Genomic DNA, 19132 nt, shown 5'->3' with positions numbered 1-19132 from the left:
ATAGATTGAGAGGTTTTTAGTTTCCCCTTTTCAAAAAAAGTGTTGGACCAGTCTGGCTCTCTTACTAATAATCAGTATTGAAATTCATAAGCTGCTTCAATATATCTATTATTCCAAAATAGGGTTTTAGATTACATATTCCTTTCACCTTTGATCCCCTTTACCTTATCCTAAATTTTGTAAAGAAGATTAGCGAATTAATATGATTTATACCTAGTGATGTTTAACTAGCCCGACTCCAAAAACATCTGTTTTATCCTGGGCACTTTCCTTTCCAGATCAATAATGGTTCTACCCACCACCCTATAAAATGTTTAACTTATCCAAAGTGGTGAATTCAACAGAAAATAAAGAAATTCATGTAGAAGGACCATTTTAACAAATGTTACCCTAGCTGAGAATGGGATGGGAAGACATTTACATACCCTAATTTTATCTCTCATTTTATGAACTAGATGGACTCAGTTCAATTTCTCATACTTTAAAGGGTTCCCAGATATTTGGATTCCTAAATATTTAAAACTTTTTCCCAACCACCAACACCCTAAGGATTGAGAATTGTAGGATCTAAGGGGCTGTTTTCATATGTCCATTGCTCCTGTCAGTTTCCCTCCGGTGTGTTGCAGAACAGCCGGAGGGAAACTGATGCTAGAACGGATCCCATAGCTTTCTATGGGATCTGTCCTGGCACAGGGGACATCAGTTTTGGCTCCATATGGCGCTGGACCTGTGCAGGAGCCGGATCCAAAAACGTTACCTGCAGCGTTTTTGGGTCCGGCTTCCAGGGAGGTCCGGCGCCATATCTTATCTATTTTAACTGTGGCCGGATAAACGCCGGGTGCTGCCACCAGCAGCTCCATGATTCAGAATTAGTTCAGAGAGGAGGAGCAGAGGGAGCTCTTCCACTCGCCGAGGACTCCCCAGGCAGAGCGCTACTTTAAGCACTGTGCTCGGGGAAGCCCTTGATGTCACTGTCCATATATGGACAGTAACGTCAGTGGCTACTGATTGAGCTGAATCCCCGTTGCCGATGATCTGGCCGGGGATTCCGTTCCTAGAGGAAAGCCCTGAGGTTACTGTCCATATATGGACATTGATGTCAGGGGCTCCTCCTGGAGCGGAATCTCTGGCCAGAGTCGGCAACGGAGATTCCGCTCAAGGAGTAGCCACTGACGTCACTGTCCTTATTGGACAGTGGCGTTAGGGGTTCCTCCAGGAGGGAATCCCCGGCCACAGCGTCGGCAATGCTGTGGCCGGGGATTCCGTTCAAGGATTAAGCCCGTACGTCACTGTCCATATATGGACAGTGGCGTCAGGGGCTCCTCCTGGAGGGAATCCCCGGCCACGGCGTCTGCAATGCTCTGGTCGGGGATTCCTCTGCTAGAGGGAGCTTCAGTGGCGCTATCTATGAGGGAAGGGCGGGTAGCGCTACAAACAGTGGGGGTGGCGCTATCTACGGGGGGCACTGTGTGGCACAATCTGCGGGGGGCTGTGTGGCGCTATGTACAGGGGGTACTGTGGCATTATATACAGAGGGCACTGCGGCATTATCTACCAGGGGGGTGTGGCACTATATACAGGGGAAGGGGTCTAGCGCTATATACAGTGGGGGTGGAGCTATCTACAGGGGGCGCTGTATGGCGCCATCTACAGTGGGGGATGTGAGGCGCTATCTACAGGGGGGCTGTGTGACATTATCTACAGTGGATACTGCGGCATTATCTAAAGAAGGTTGGCACTATTTAAAGAGGGCACTGCGGCATTATCTACAGGGGGTGTGGCACTATATACAGAGGGCACTGTTTCATTATCTACAGGGGGGGTGTGGCACTATCTAAAGAGGGCACTGCGGCATTATCTACAGGGGGTGTGTGGTACTATATAAAGAGGGCAGTGCGGCATTATCTAAAGGGGGTGTGTGGCACTATATATAGAGGGCACTGCGGCATTATCTACAGAGGGCACTGTTTCATTATCTGCACGTGAAATTCATCTGTTTTTAAAAATTTATCAAAAACGGAAAACAAGGAACGGATACAAAACAGATGCAAAACGGCCATCAAAAACGGACCCTAGATGGACATTTTTAACGGCAGAGACCCAAACCCTGTTGTGTGAATAGAAACAACAGCTTTCCCTGCGTGGTGTGGGGTGGGTAGGAGATGCGGGGTGGGATGGTTAGCTCTAAAGGTGCCAAAAACTAGCTACTCCCTGAAGTTAGGGCTAGTGTTTGGTGTCTTTGTAGGCTCACAAGGCTGCTTCGAAGATCTGATCTGAGGTCTGTGGACAGCAGCTGCCTTCTGGGCTGTCTCTGTTGGCGCCGGCCGTGGCGCTGCACTGAATATGACACCTGTGACATTACAATGTGTGTGTCAGACTTCAGTGTAGCGCTGAGGCCGTAGCAGAGAAGGAGAGCCCTGACATGGTACACAACAAGTATGTAATCTATCATGTATCCGATCTATCACAAGCTATGCACCACTCTGATAAAATTGGCAAATTTTCAGATCCTAGACTACCTTTTTGGTGGACCATTGTGGTAAAAACTGATGTAAAAACGGATGGTAAATACCGATGACAACTAACGACAACTGATGGTTTTGTAGTAAAAATTGTGAAAAAGCCTGATGGCAACATTTTTGCATCTGTTTTTGCATCAGTTGTAATCACTTGAGAGACAAAAAACACTGATGCTGATGCAACTGGCATATAAGACTGTAGACTTAGGGCTTATTCAGAATAACGTGATATATGTCCTTGCAACGCGCGTGATTTTCACGCGCGTCGCACGGACCTATATTAGTCTATGGGGCCGTGCAGACAGTTCCGTGATTTTTACGCAGCGTGAGTCCGCTGCGTAAAACTCACGACATGTCCGTTCTTTGTGCGTATTTCGCGCATCACCCACCCATTGAAGTCAATGGGTGCGTGAAAATCACGCGCACCACACGGAAGCACTTCGGTGGGACGTGCGTGATTCGCACAACAGCAGTGAAAGGTATGAATGAAAACAGAAAAGCACCACGTGCTTTTCTGTTTACAAACATCCAGACAGAGTGTCATAATGATGGCGGCTGCGCGAAAATTATGCAGCCGCGCATCATATCGTGATGACACACGGACAGTCAAGTGACGCGCAAAACGCACATGCTCGTGTGAATCCGGCCTTATTCCAATCATTTTTTACTCCCAACAAAGCCCAAAAAATCGGAAAAGATCTAAATTACCCTATCTAAACAACATAAAGCAGAGCCAATAGTGAATCAGTATGTGGAGGGACAATCTTTATATTGAAAAGTATATAGTAGAAAAATTGTACAGTAAATAAAACAAAATATTCAATAATAAATACAACACAAACCTCTAGTGCTAAAATGATTCATACCTGGTGAAAATTTTATATCAGATATAATTTCCTTTCTATGGTGAAAAGACACCATGTCTTCAAGTGTATCAGCATTTACCACTATGAAGCTGCCATCATTCAGGCCTACAGCTAAGGCTTTCCCATCTGGAGAGAAGGCACAGCATCGTCCACCTGAAACACAAACATGTAACTTCTGTACTTTGATTTGTGATGAACAGACTATTGCAAAAAAACGACACAATAAAATTGTATTTTACATAAAGTCAGACATTATTTGCTGCTTCTATCATAACCATGTCTACCCAGTGTAGGCAAAGTTGCTCTTTCAGACCTAACGCCCTTATTAATTTAAACGAAATGGTCATACACATTAAATCAGTCAACGGACCCACTGACTTAAGCGTGAATTGTCGGTGATCTAATGAATGTGAGGACAGACGTGGGGGGAAGAAGAAGGGGACATGTTGGATTTCAACTTGCCCAATCTTTTGTTGCCATCGGAGATAACAGTAGTGTTGCTAGCGGAGGGGGGCCGTGGCCCCAGGCCCACTGAGATGGTGGCGTGCACCGCCTGTCTGACGGAGGGGTGGCGGCACAACTGAAACCAGCAACCGCCACCCCCTCCTGAACTAATTGTACCTGCGTCTATACACAGATACAATGACATGCATAAGCTCTGAATGGCCGGGCACGTTCCGTGCCCGACCATTCAGCGCCTAACAATGACGCTGATTGGCAGGTCAGAATGACTTGCCCCACTAATCAGCACCTTTCAACGACGCTAGCGTCGTTCAGCCCCAGCAGACCTGCTCAGAAGAGAGCAAGCCTGCATTGACACAGGACGGAGCGGGAACGGGATCAAGGTGAGTATGTAAAGTTGTTTTTTTTCACTTAAAAGTGTGAGTGACATTATCTATGGGGGGCTATATGTGGGGCAGTCTACAGGGGAGGCTATATGTGGGACACTATCTACAGGGGGGCTATATGTCGGGCACTATATACAGTGGGTGTTATATGTGGGGCACTATCTACAGGGGGGCTATATGTAGAGCGCTATCTACAGGGGGGCTATATGTAGAGCGCTAACTACAGGGGGCTATATGTGGGGCACTATCTACAGGGGGGCTATATGTGGGGCACTGTCTACAGGGGGACTGTATGTGGGGAACTATCTACAGGGGGGGCTATATGAGGGGCACTATCTACAGGGGGGCTAAATGTAGGGTGTCACTATCTACAGGGGGGCTATATGTGGGGCACAATCTACAGGGGAGGCTATATGTGGGGCACTATTTACAGGGGGGCTATATGTGGGGCACTATCTACAGGGGGGCTATACGTTAGGCACTATCTACAGGGGGGCTATATGTGGGGCACTATACAGGAGGCTGTATGTGGGTACTATCTACAGGGGGATCTATGGGGGACGCTGTGTGTGTGGGACACAGTGTATGGTGCTATTATAATCAGGGACACGGTGTATTGTGCAATTATAGTTAAAAGTGCAGTGAAATGATACTATTATATTTAAGGGCGTAGTGTGTGGCACCATGAGAATTTATCTGCATTTATAGGTGCAGAAATGTTTGAAAAGTGAGAAACTGAAGACATCTGAGTGGGCCGTGGGCGGGAGAAGTCATCATAGAGGTCTGGACCGGATGGAGAAGAAAAGAGAAAAAGAACAACTAGAATCTGAAAAGACGTCACCGGTGAGTCACTTAACGTAAATATTTATTCTGCCTCTAATCAGTACTGTAGTCACTTCATGATCTGCAGCGAGATGATGGATGGCATGATTTTTTTTTTGCGAAACAGAAACTCACAGCATATCCTTACTATTGTTGAGGTCATGCTGAAAGCAGTAGTTTTGCCTCGTATAAACCTATACGGCAGGGGTACCAGCCTGACTAGTATATACAGGGATGATGGGGTTAATATACAGGGATTATGGTTGTTATATACAGGGATGATGGTTGTTAAATACAGGGATGATGGTTGTTATATACAGGGATGATGGTTGTTATATAGAGGGATGATGGGTAGTTCAGCCATCATCCCTGCATTAATCCCCATCATCCCTGTGTATACCAGCCATCATCCCCTTATATAACCCCCATCATCCCCTTATATACCAGCCATCATCACTGTTTATAACCCCTATCTAACCTGTATATACTAGTCACGCTGGTATATACGGTGATGATAGTGGTTATATACAAGGATGATGACTGGTATATACAGGGATGATGGGGGTTAAAAACAGGGATGATGGCTGGTATATTCTGGGATGATGGGGGTTATATACAGAGATGATGGGGGTTATATACAGTTGGTATATAATGAGAATGCGCCTCTTCAGTTGTAAACATGCATTAGGGGGGGCTCACTGGGTTGGGGCCCACTCAGATATGTTTTTCCCCCTGTGCTAAACCCCTAGCTACGCCTCTTATAAGCACTTATTCAACTTTCTCAAGGCATGCATCTTCATGGGGGAGAAATAGCTGTCTCTAACAACAGTGTCATATGTATGGAAAGATATACCTTGTTAAAAGTTCACAGCGGTCGAATGACTATTTATGTTTTTGCACCTTTTCAAGGTTTACTAACATCCACAAAAAGGAGTCTGGATCAACCACAGGTTGACTTCTGCTGCTGCATTTAGGGGAATTGAGAGTTAGGGTATATTTGTTTTGTTTACTAGTCGACCATAGTACCATAGATACCAAGCATCTGATGTAAAATTCTGAAATCTCTATCTACATAGGCTGCATTAACAAACTATGTCATCAGTCATTAAGATTTTTTCACACCCCTGATACTCACCCTTTTTCAGCTTCCGCACAGCCAGCATGCGGTGTTGGGAGGAGAGTTCCCAGATCCGGAGTGTTTTGTCATCACTCACTGTGGCACTTATAGGTAGCTGTGGATGGCTTGCCAGACCCCAGACTTCTCCTTCCATATGACCCTGTCATAGATAACAATTAAGGAAAAAACAATTATGAATTCTGATCAGGAAAGTTAGATTTGTGGGTGGTCTTGCAGCTAGTCACAGAGGTCAGTAGATTCTGTAGAGGAACCGATTTGACAGCAATCATTCTTCTTGGAACAGTGAGAATTGCAGGAAGCCAACTAAAATCAATGGGTGTCCACCACACTTGACTTGGCACCCGCAAATACACACTGGTCATAATTGCAGGGACCCCGTCTATTAGGTCAGCATGCTCTGATAAGGTGTATGGAAAGAGGCTGTCTAGACTAAAACGAACAGCCTTAAGTAAGCATTTGGTAGTCATGCTTCTCCGCACAATTTTGCAACTATAGTAAAACTTTGGAATCATTCCCTGCAGCAGGTGGGCTTGTTTTAATAGGTATTTCACATATAGCGCCACATATCGCTGAACAAATCATAATCACATCAGTTCCTCTCACAATCTAACATTTACTAGTACTAATTTCATATGAAGTCATCAGTTAATGTATAATTAGGACTTTGTAATGTGGAACCAGAGTACAATAATCCACATGCAGATGTTGCTCCTGGTCGGATTTGAACTCAGGACACCAGAGCTATTGGGAAACTGTGCTAAACATTGAGCTATAATGCAGTGCTAGAGTTTACTAACCTAATAAAGTCAAGTAACTGTTAAATTAAGACCTATTGAAAAGTTGCTTCATTTAAGATGCATTGTGACAATAAGGGCCAGTTTACACTGAGTTTTTTTTGACGCGTCAAGAAACATCCGAAAATGCCTCCCATTGATTTATCAATTTGAACTCAGGACACCAGAGCTATTGGGAAACTGTGCTAAACATTGAGCTATAATGCAGTGCTAGAGTTTACTAACCTAATAAAGTCAAGTAACTGTTAAATTAAGACCTATTGAAAAGTTGCTTCATTTAAGATGCATTGTGACAATAAGGGCCAGTTTACACTGAGTTTTTTTTGACGCGTCAAGAAACATCCGAAAATGCCTCCCATTGATTTATCCTATCTTCGGGTGTTTACGTCTCTGACCTTCCATTGACATCAATGGGAGGCAGAGAAAGCGTGCTATGCTGTGTTTTTGGCCTGCGAAAAACGCAGTGAAAAATCGGCAAACGGCGTGCAAAAAAACATTAGTGTGAACATACCCTAAAATATAAATCAGGTGCACATAGCCTTTAACTTTACATCTATTTCATGTTCTGTACCATAAATCTGAGATATGATTTTATACTGTATTTTTTTTCCTTATAAAAATTATAATCATTACTTAATCCCCAACCACTTCTACTCACACTGTCATCCCTACACATCTATAGGGGGTGGGTGAGAGAAGAAATGTAAAAAAAACAATACTTATTTTTCTCATTTAGGGAATCCAACCACAGTTTCCACATTTATTAAATATAAAGATACATTAAGAAATCAGCACAGGATTCTGGACCTAAAAAAAACCCACATGAGTAGCCTTAGGACTCATTTGCATGGTTGTATTTGCAGTCAGTGTCGTCAAAAACGAGATTGGATTTTGCTGATGGGTTCCTAGTTTTATCTTCTGAGATTCATTCAATTTTTTGGACAAAAATAAATGTAGGAAACACCAATTGCAAATACAGCAATGTAACAGCCATCCGAACAACATGCTGATTATATGGGCTAGGTAAACGATATCATTGTGCTGTTTTACGTAACCAAGAGGATCCACTTAGAACTCTTAATAATTAAGGTGGTACAATGAGTTTCTACAGTATTTAACCGGCAGTGTAATGGTGAAATCCTCCGTGGAGTGTATTCTATCATTATAACCATTTACATGGCTTTCCAGAACACCCTAATTACATCTAATAGCTTCTTCTTTTCATGCACCAGTCAATACATTTTCCATTGATCTAATCAATCCTCAAAATAATGCTGTTTGCCTTGAACTAATTGTATTATTTTAGCTGCCTCATCTACATTTGGTTTGTTTTTGCTCACAAAACACAGATTTGCAATTATATTATGAACTTCTAACAAAAGCATCTTCAGCATCTGGTCTTAAAGACATACAAGTAATTCCCGTAATAAAACAATGAATTCAAGAGCCGAACGTAAATGTCTTCATGGAAAAGATGTGTTTTGTGTATTTTGTTGTCCTGATTGTCTCGGAGACACTGATTTATCATGTATTGGCCTCATTCTGGCAGATTCATGCAGTACAGCATAACACGTTGTCACGCTAGGTCTCTTCAGTGTCATATCTTCGGGGAACTCTGTCTCATGAGAGTGTCTCTGCTCACATCAAACTCCTTGGTGTCTTTATGTAACATGAAATCATGAATCCAAACTGATCTCTGCAGGATACTTGCTAATACAAATCAGTGAAGAGCTGGGGTCTGGGATATATATATATATATATATATATATATATATATATACACACATTGCATATATACACATCTTTTACCTTATTTTTTTTTGTATTAATGGAAAAATCTGCTTACTATGACCAGATGACAGAATACCGGCTTGTAGCACGCTACGTCATAGCCAGGCTTCATTCCCCCCTTTCTGTTGTCAGTAGAGTAATTTAAGACAGACTGATTGCTATGAATTAACCCCTACAGTACTCAAACAACTGCTTCACTTTGCGCGTGTTTACTCTCTCTAGATGATTTTTAATTTTTAATAAAAACAAAACACAACAGACAGAGGAGACTGGAAGAAGCGCCCCCTGAGGAAGCACATCACCGCAAAATGCGCATTGGGGTATACATTGATTGTGTGGGACCACTCTATTGCTGAGATGTGTAAGACTGTTTTCTAAAATATACTCCTAATGGTTGTATGCACTGGCGCTTTCTATTTCCCTGTTTGTAATGAGAATAACTTTTTTAAAGGAATAGAAATATTAATTATAGAACCTTTTTGAGGTTATTTTTGAACTTTATAGAATTATATACAGTCTCCCATATATTACACGTGGTTATAATAGAGCAATACTTATTCTGACCCAGCATCTATGGTCCCACTTTGTTATACCATGTATCAATACTAGAGTCTTGTTGACCTCGATGGATTATATGTTTTTAGTATTGTCTGTCTTATATGTACAATAAATTTGTTATCTTTTATATACATATGGCTATATACGCTGTGTTTTTTTGGTATATTTAATGCTTCACTTTGTGTATTTACTCTCACTAGATGATTTTTAATCCCTTCCCACCGCAGCCCTTTTTCAGATTTTCATTTTCGTTTTTTCCTCCCCACATTCCAAAAGTCATAACGTCTTTATTTTTCTGTCGATATAGTACTATGAGGGCTTGATTTTTGCGGGACGAGTTGTAGTTTTTCGTAGTGCCATTTATTTTGCCAAATAATGTACGGGAAAAAAATTATTTGTGGGGTAGAAAATGAAAAGAACAGCGATTCCTCCATGGTTTTTTGCGCACTATTTTTACGGAATTCACTGTGCAATTAAAACAACATGTTAACATGTTAACATGATACCAAATATATATAGTTTTTTCTATATTTTACTACTTTTACAGGTAAAAACCTAAGTTTAAAAAAGAAAATTTATTTTGTGTCGCCAAATTCCGAGAGCCTCAACTTTTTTATTTTTCCGTCGATTAAGTGGTATGAGGGCTTATTTTTTGCGGGATAACCTGTAGTTTTTAATAATACAATTTTGGTGTAAATGCGACGGTTTGATCACTTTTTATTTAATTTTTTGACCAAAAAATAGAGATTCTGGCGTTTACATTTTTTTTTACGGCGTTTACCGTGCGGGTTAAATAATGATGTATTGTAATAGTTCAGACTTTTACGGACGCGGCGATACCAATTATGTTTATTTATTTATTTTTTTACTATGCTCTAGGGGGAAAATGGGAAAAGAGTTTAATTTTTAATTTTAATATTTGTATTTTTTTTTACACAAAAAAAAACTATATTTAACTCATTTTTACTTTTGTTATTAGTCCTCCTAGGGGACTTCAACCAGCGATCGTTAGATCGCTTGCACGATATGTTGCAATACTAATGTATTGCAGTATATGGCGATTCTGACAGGCAGCTATTAAGAACTGCCTAGCGGCCGTTCAACGGCTGACGGAAGTGTGCATGAGGCCTTATAGGCTATCAGCAAGGGTCTATCAAAAAGATGAGTACATTTAGATGTTTTTCTTTTGCACTTCACTCATCTGTCTAGTGCAGAGTGAGAGATGGAGCATCGTATCAAGTTACCTAGGCAGTGTGGCAAGTGCCCATATTTTGTACGAGTCCTGGACAGCTTTCTTTAGTTTGACCTGGACATGGATAATCTCTTTAAAGGAATAATCCACGTTGAAAGAATCCCCAGACATGTCAGTGACTGGATTGCAGCTCTGGACTATAATACGGACTGTAACTCATGATCAGTACAAAATAAGTAATGCACAGTACTGTATTTTATTAGCCGACTGTTTATGTCGATTATATCCTTATATAAATTGGTAATGGTTGTTCAAAAGTAGTCATACCCTTTAGTTAAAACATACAATACAGTATAACTATGCTTCATGAGCAATGACACGTCATTAGGAAAATATTTCACCTGAACAAGCAATGTTATTGGACCACTTTTATCAATTTCTAGAACTTCTCCATTCTTGGTTCCAACCAATATGTGTCCATGTCCCAAAGTGATGGCACGAATTGAAGGATTATCTTCTAAAAGTAAGCCTGTAAACAGCAGCATGTCGGAGCAATGAGAGAAAGTAGAAGACGCTGAGTAACACGACCATTGCTCCATCATAAATACAATATCAACAGACAAGACAGAAACTTCTACACATATGGAGTAAATAGAAGTTTCTAATGAGGTTTAGCCACGGTTCTTTTTCATGTCATGTCACATTTTAATGCAATTTTTTATTCTTTGTTTTAACAAAGTTTAGCAGTAATAAGGAGCACATATGAATGTACAATCATATGTATAATATGGAGGATGTGCAATCAAACTTAAAGAGAACCTTTCACCTCCCCATACATGTGCAGCTCAGTGCAGCACGTAATGGGGAGGGCTGTACAAACCCTGGGGCAATTTAAAAAAAAATTCTACCCTCCTCCGTTATTTAGATATCGGTGCAGTTATATTTGGCGCCCGATATTAAAATAACCCCCTGAAATGTCAATGGGGCGTGTACTTGCAAGGGGGTGTGACACTGTCCAATCAGATACCGACAGTGTTACAGCAAGAGCGAGAATAGAGAAGAGAGTGAGAGTGTGCGTGCGATCACACACGCGCACGCTCTCACTCTTCAGCTTTCAAGATCAGTCTTCTGCCGAACTGGCAAGGGGGCATGTCACTGTTACGGACAGTGTAAGAGCTGTGAACTGGAGAGCACGCATGCGTGCTCTCATCTCTTCAGCTCTTGCGAAAGATCAGTCTGGCAAGGGCACGTGTCTGGCAAGGGGCTGTACTGGAAAGGGGGCATGTCACTGCTACGGACAGTGTAAGAGCTAGAGAGAGGAGAGCACAGCAGAGACACGCCCCCTTGCCAGTTCGGCAGACAAAGTACAAGACTGATCTCTCGCAAGAGCTGAAGATAGGAGAGCACACATGCGCGCTCTCCTCTCCCCAGCTCTTACACTGTCCGTAGCAGTGACACGTCCTCTTGCTAGTTCGGCAGAAGACGGATCTTGAAAGCTAAAGATTGAGAGCGCGAGCGTGCGCACACTCTCTGCTCTATCCTCGCTCTTGCTGTAACACTGTCCTCATCTGATTGGACAGTGTCACAGCCATAGTACACGCCCCATTGACAGTTCAGGGGGATATTTAAATATCGGGCGCCAAATATAACTGCACCGATATCTAAATAACGGAGGAGGGTAGATTTTTTTTTAAAGTGCCCCAGGGTTTGTGCAGCCCTGCCCATTACATGCTGCACTCAGCTGCACATGTATGGGGAGGTGAAAGGTTCTCTTTAAAAGGAGCTCTGCTAAACTTTGTTAGGCCCGTAGGGCCTGAGGGGGCGGCGCATGACAAAGGGATTTTCTCTTTGGTATTTTTTTTAATCCCTATAATATGTACTGCCCCCTCAGGCCCTGCACTAGGCATGTCCACCATATGAGCCCTGATCTCAACATCATCGAGTCTGTCTGGGATTACATGAAGAGACAGAAGGATATATGGTTAGTTCTCCAAAATGTTTATAATAACCTCCCTGCCAAGTTCCTTCAAAATCTGTGTGCAAGTATACCTAGAAGAATTGATGCTGTTTTGAAGGCAAAGGGTGGTCACACCAAATTTTGACTTAGAGTTCTTTTCTGCTCATTTACTTTGCATTTTGTTCATTGATAAAAAAACTATTAAAACTATACAATTTTTGAAAGCATTCCTACTTTGCAGCATTTTTTCACAACTGCCGAAAAACATTTGCACATTAGTCTATATATATATATATATATATATATATATATACAGTGAAGGAAATAAGTATTTGATCCCTTGCTGATTTTGTAAGTTTGCCCACTGTCAAAGTCATGAACAGTCTAGAATTTTTAGGCTAGGGTAATTTTACCAGTGAGAGATAGATTATATTTAAAAAAAACCAGTAAATCACATAGTCAAAATTATATATATATTTATTTGCATTGTGCACAGAGAAATAAGTATTTGATCCCCTACCAACCATTAAGAGTTCAGGCTCCTCCAGACCAGTTACACGCTCCAAATCAACTTGGTGCCTGCATTAAAGACATCTGTCTTAAATGGTCACCTGTATAAAAGACTCCTGTCCACAGACTCAATTAATCAGTCTGACTCTAACCTCTACAACATGGGCAAGACCAAAGAGCTTTCTAAGGATGTCAAGGACAAGATCATAGACCTGCACAAGGCTGGAATGGGCTACAAAACCATAAGTAAGACGCTGGGTGAGAAGGAGACAACTGTTGGTGCAATAGTAAGAAAATGGAAGACACACAAAATGACTGTCAATCGACATCGATCTGGGGCTCCATGCAAAATCTCACCTCGTGGGGTATCCTTGATCCTGAGGAAGGTGAGAGCTCAGCCGAAAACTACACGGGGGGAACATGTTAATGATCTCAAGGCAGCTGGGACCACAGTCACCAAAAAAAACATTGGTAACACATTACGCCGTAATGGATTAAAATCCTGCAGTGCCACGCAAGGTCCCCCTGCTCAAGAAGGCACATGTACAAGCCCGTCTGAAGTTTGCAAATGAAAATCTGGATGATTCTGAGAGTGATTGGGAGAAGGTGCTGTGGTCAGATGAGACTAAAATTGAGCTCTTTGGCATTAACTCAACTCGCCATGTTTGGAGGAAGATAAATGCTGCCTATGACCCAAAAAACACCGTCCCCACTGTCAAGCATGGAGGTGGAAACATTATGTTTTGTGGGTGTTTCTCTGCTAAGGGCACAGGACTACTTCACTGCATCAATGGGAGAATGGATGGAGCCATGTACCGTCAAATCCTGAGTGACAACCTCCTTCCCTCCACCAGGACATTAAAAATGGCTTGTGGCTGGGTCTTCCAGCACGACAATGACCCGAAACATACAGCCAAAGCAACAAAGGAGTGGCTCAAAAAGAAGCACATTAAGGTCATGGAGTGGCCTAGCCAGTCTCCAGACCTTAATCCCATCGAAAACTTATGGAGGGAGCTGAAGATCCGAGTTGCCAAGCGACAGCCTCGAAATCTTAATGATTTACAGATGATCTGCAAAGAGGAGTGGGCCAAAATTCCATCTAACATGTGTGCAAACCTCATCATCAACTACAAAAAACGTCTGACTGCTGTGCTTGCCAACAAGGGTTTTGCCACCAAGTATTAAGTCTTGTTTGCCAAAGGGATCAAATACTTATTTCTCTGTGCACAATGCAAATAAATATATATAATTTTGACTATGTGATTTTCTGGTTTTTTTAATTTTTTTATATCATCTATCTCTCACTGGTAAAATTAACCTAGCCTAAAAATTCTAGACTGTTCATGTCTTTGACAGTGGGCAAACTTACAAAATCAGCAAGGGATCAAATACTTATTTCCTTCACTGTATACATATATGGTTGCCTGTCTAAACAAAACCTCTAGTACTATTCACTTAGTACTCACTGCCATGTTCATCTATTACATTGTAAACTCATTCAGAATCCTTAGCATGTACAAATGTAAAGAGAGTAAATAATAAAGATATTCATTCTGTATATCTACTGCGCAGTATATATCGTGAACAATGGAATAACTTCTTAACAAGACAAGTCAAGGAATTTCAAGAGAACCATATATATATGTTAGTTCTACATTGATAAGTGACTTTACCTTTTGAATTCGAAGAAATTGCTGATCTTTTAATGGCGTATGTCTTTAGGCACCTTTCAAATATATCATCCCAGAGCTCTACCACTCCATCCTTTCCTCCAGTCACAAAACCCTATCACACAAAGTGCTACAGATTATACTTGAATGGCGAGTTACTTAAATTAACATTTCTTATGTCCATATTTGTAAATCCTACTAAGTAAATTGTACAGAATAATAGACTGGCTAATTCCGATCCACACAAAGTAAACATTAGAAGGTTTTAGAATTAATATCTAAAGAAATATGCTCTTTAGGGTCATCAAGGAACTTTGTACTAGACAAAATTAGGTCTCATGCACACAACCGTATTATGGATCTGTGTTGTAAGGATCCGTAATACAGTGCACGTAGTCCAATATTGGTATATACTGTACCGCTGTGTACCTCCCTATAACACACAGGGTTTTTTCCTCACAGATTCATATGGAATTCAGAAAAAAGCAAAAACTATAGTTGCATGTTCCATCACAAGTCGTATTATGAAGGTATTCTCCCTTAGAAGTTTTGCTTCTTGAGAGAATAATTTGCCTCACTGAGGCACAAGGAAAGACTATGGGTCCGTAACACAGACACGTAGGGACTCTTTGTGCCAGGGTCAGTGCACGCAGCTTTGCATGTGCATGCGCCGACAGGGAGTCAATACAGCTGTAAAACGCCATGCAAAACTGATCTATAAATTCCTTTATTACTCATTTGCATTTGACACATTATATAAGAGGACATTAGAAGTAACATGCACATAAGTCACATACCTATAGAAAAAAAATAGTCATCTGAAATAATAATTCTTGTGCATTTGTTTCAGGTAGGAACCTCACTTAACTTATTTTACATGACCTGTGCTTGCATAAAACCACATCCAGATGACACTATGTGTATAAAGATGTTATCACCTTATCCAATGCGTACATGGCAAATACAGGTCCATCATGGGCTTTAATAGTTTTAAGCAGAAGTATGTCTTTCCAGACATAAATATCTCCTGTTGCTGCTCCAGTGTACACTAGGTCTTCTGTCCGTCCATATGAAACACACATCATTGTCTCAAGTTTTCCAACATTTCCAAAAGTTCCTCGTTTTGAGGTAAATCCTCCCCCTGCCGAAGAAAATATAGAACAGAATCTTCTTTTCTTACTCAGACATTAATAGTTGTGTTAGATGCTATGTGATAATATATTTGTACGAGACAAAATGATAATAACACATAAAGGCCCTTTTACATGGGCCAAAGATCGGGCAACCGTGCGATCCTATGTACGCTCCTTCGCCATCATTGCACTGTGTAAACAGGGCAATGATGCGTTGATAAACGAGAAACGCTTGATCAACGGCTGATCTGCTAGTTTACGTGGCTAATAAAATGGTTGCTAGTCAGCAGCACACATCTCCCTGACATGACGGAATTGTATGGGGACGAACGATCGCAGTAATGATCGCTCGTCCCCCATACTTGACCGATTATTGCTTGTAAAAGGAGCAAACGAGCACCGATCAACGAACTGTCTCGTTGATTGCCGCTCGTTTTCTCGACCCATATCAGCCGTGCAAAAAGGACCCTAAGGTACTTCCTAAAAAGACATAGGAGAAGGTCTCTAAGGTGACAATCAAAAATTAGCTGGTGTGTTTTCTATGTCCATACCTTGGGTCATGTAAGCAATGTGTTATAACAATGTTACTTTAAAGGAAATCTGTTACATTAAAGGGTAACTATACTTTCAAAAAACTTTTGACATGTCAGAAGTTTTGATCGGTGGGGGTCCGAACACTGAGGCCACCAACGATCGCTAAAACGAAGCGGCAGAAGCATTTGGGTGAGCACTGTGTAGTTTCGTTTCTGAACAGCTTTTCTCAGAAAGCCGAGCGAGTGGTATACGAGCTCAACAAAAAGTATACGAGCCTGTACACTGCTGGCCCTGCTTTCCGAGGAAAGCCAATCAGAAACGAACGAGCACGGCGCTCACACGAGCACTTCTGCCGCTTTGTTTTAGCGATCAGTGCTCTGAGGGTCTCGTGCAGTCTGATCTGTGGACAGCATGTTATAGAAGAGGAAGAGCTGAGTAGATTAATATATATACAGTTGAGTGCGAAACAATACAGGATAACATGTAATTTATTGATTTAAATCCCTGCTAACTCTGGGCTTAAGAGTCCAATGGGCGGTACTACTCAGTGATTGGCTACTTCTGTATTCATACTCATACAGAGAAGGTGGTCAATCAATGACTGAGACTCTTTAGACCACAGCGAGCAGTGATTTAAATTAATAACTATACCGATTATCCTGAATCTTTTTGCACAAAATGACATATCAATCTGCTCAGCTCCTCCTGCTTTACAACATGCTGCCTAAAGATAGGACATCACGTTCAATGTGATAGGTTCCCTTTAATGCAACTTACGTGCAATCTGACACTGTTGGGTAAGAGACACTCTCTATAGATATTGATCTAACACAGTCAATGCTATTGTATTGGTTAGCAAAAGAAAGTTGCCTAACTCGCATTTTATAGAAGTCGCTTTATGAAATTCCGATATCTGGGTACAGTACAAAGCATAGCTGTGTAACCCAAGTCCAGTGAAGCTGATGGTCTATTCTATGACCTATGTTTGATCATCACACAATCATTATCAAACAAGCATCATTAGCTTTGAATAGACAAGTATAAAAATATGATGTCTTAGCAATAGGTATCAATAAGGCTGCCCCCTTCCCACAAAGCTGAAAAAGCAGCAGCTTCAGTACGATACACACTAGCTACCCACCAGAAAAGAATGTGTACAGTGCACTCTACAGGCAGCATAGGTTAGGGTTACATTTGCAGACGTATAACTATGTGGGCATTTTCTTTCATGTTTAATACTGTGTTATTTGAGTAATAACCATTACCTGTTTGTTGCCAGAACTTGATGTGCTTTATGCCAACGGTGACCAGCTTATCAGTATGATGTGGGTTACATTTCACAACAAATATTTTATCTTTATGGCCCCTGCAGTGAATAAAACACCATTGCATAAAGCCGCAAGTCTTACATAATCCATTATCACTGCTGAATAACATTTTGCATTTGAATTATAGAATGATGACACATTGAAAGAAAAATGTAGTGTTTGCAGCATACTACAAGACAGCAGGTTACAATAGGGTGACTAACTTACCGCGTTGTTGCAATTTTCTCTCCTTTTCTCCAGTCCCAGAACACAATTGTGTGGCTATCGTCCAAGCCAACAGACACCAAGCATTTCCCATCAGCTTTAAGGCAAGAACCCATTACAAGACAATATCAGTACATCATACATGATTGCCAAATAAAACATATGGCTATTAGAACAGTAACACTCCTCAAAAAAGATTTTTTTGACTGAAATAACTAGATAGCTAGAAAGCACAACTGAACATCCTGATCATTATTAGAACAATGTAAGGGGAAGATAATTACTGTGTGCAATGTTTAGAACAGTTATGGATCACCACTGAATTGGTCCTTGCCAGCTGGCTCCCCTACCATTAGTGTCAGTGCCAATGGCAACACTTAGATAAACATCTTTTTTATAAAGCTGAAATTTGGGAATACAGTTAGGTCCAGAATTATTTAGACAGTGACACAATCTTACCAATGCTACCAATGAAATGTAAATGCTTGGCAGCCAGGTAGATGTTAGAGCAGGTAGATGCTGGTGGAGGAAACTAACTTTGATTGTTTGAAGGAGAAGAAAATCCGTACAAGAGACAATGGGATAGGAGGAGGAACGGTATGGCAAACCTGGACTCTGATTTCCGACAACAATATAGAGAAAAAGGTAGATGGTCATCTGGCAGCTGCGTATCCAATGGAAGGGGAGAGTATAGGTGCCAGGGGCCGAATACTTTAAGGGAGAACAGGGCCAGGGGAAGATAACTCCCCACAAGAACGTTCGATGCCGCATAGACAACATCAGCTCACCAATGTGTGGTAAGTGGAGGTAAAATGTTTTTTTTTTAATACTTTGTAGAGAATCCTTTGCAGGCAATGACTGCCTGAAGTCTGGAACCCATGGACATCACCAAACGCTGGGTTTCCTCCTTTGTGATGCATTGCCAGGCCTTTACTGCAGCTATCTTCAGTTGTTGCTTGCTTGTGGGTCTTTCTGCCTTAAGTTTTGTCTTAAGCAAGTGAAATGCTTGCTCGATCGGGTTGACATGGCCATTTCAGATTATTCCACTTTTTTGCCTTAAAAAACTCGTGGGTTGCTTTCACAGTATGATTTGGGTCATTGTCCATCTGTACTGTGAAGCGACATCTAATCAACCTTGCTGCATTTGGTTGAATCAGAGCAGAAAGTATATCCCTGAACACTTCAGAATTCATCCGGATGCTTCTGTCTTCAGTCACATCATCAATAAAAACACTAGTGACCCAGTTCCTTTGGCAGCCATGAATGCC

The 19132-nt window shown here is 41.5% G+C and overlaps 1 protein-coding gene across 3 annotated transcripts in view; it reads right to left on the bottom strand.

Moving 5' to 3' along the window:
• Window positions 1-19132, bottom strand: part of EML6 (EMAP like 6) — a 199109-nt gene that overhangs the window by 74711 nt on the left and 105266 nt on the right. For all 3 annotated transcript variants that reach the window (XM_075863018.1, XM_075863019.1, XM_075863020.1), the window contains exons 16-22: window positions 17868-17961; window positions 17598-17698; window positions 15604-15806; window positions 14669-14780; window positions 10930-11057; window positions 6191-6332; window positions 3386-3538 (exon numbers count right to left, since the gene is read on the bottom strand). In XM_075863018.1, coding sequence (XP_075719133.1) covers window positions 3386-3538; window positions 6191-6332; window positions 10930-11057; window positions 14669-14780; window positions 15604-15806; window positions 17598-17698; window positions 17868-17961 — 933 coding nt within the window. The remainder of the gene's footprint in view (window positions 1-3385; window positions 3539-6190; window positions 6333-10929; window positions 11058-14668; window positions 14781-15603; window positions 15807-17597; window positions 17699-17867; window positions 17962-19132) is intronic.

Source organism: Rhinoderma darwinii, chromosome 4 (assembly GCF_050947455.1).
Source record: "Rhinoderma darwinii isolate aRhiDar2 chromosome 4, aRhiDar2.hap1, whole genome shotgun sequence".
Classification (NCBI taxonomy): Eukaryota; Metazoa; Chordata; class Amphibia; order Anura; family Rhinodermatidae; genus Rhinoderma; species Rhinoderma darwinii.
This window is presented reverse-complemented; position numbering and strand designations above follow the sequence as displayed.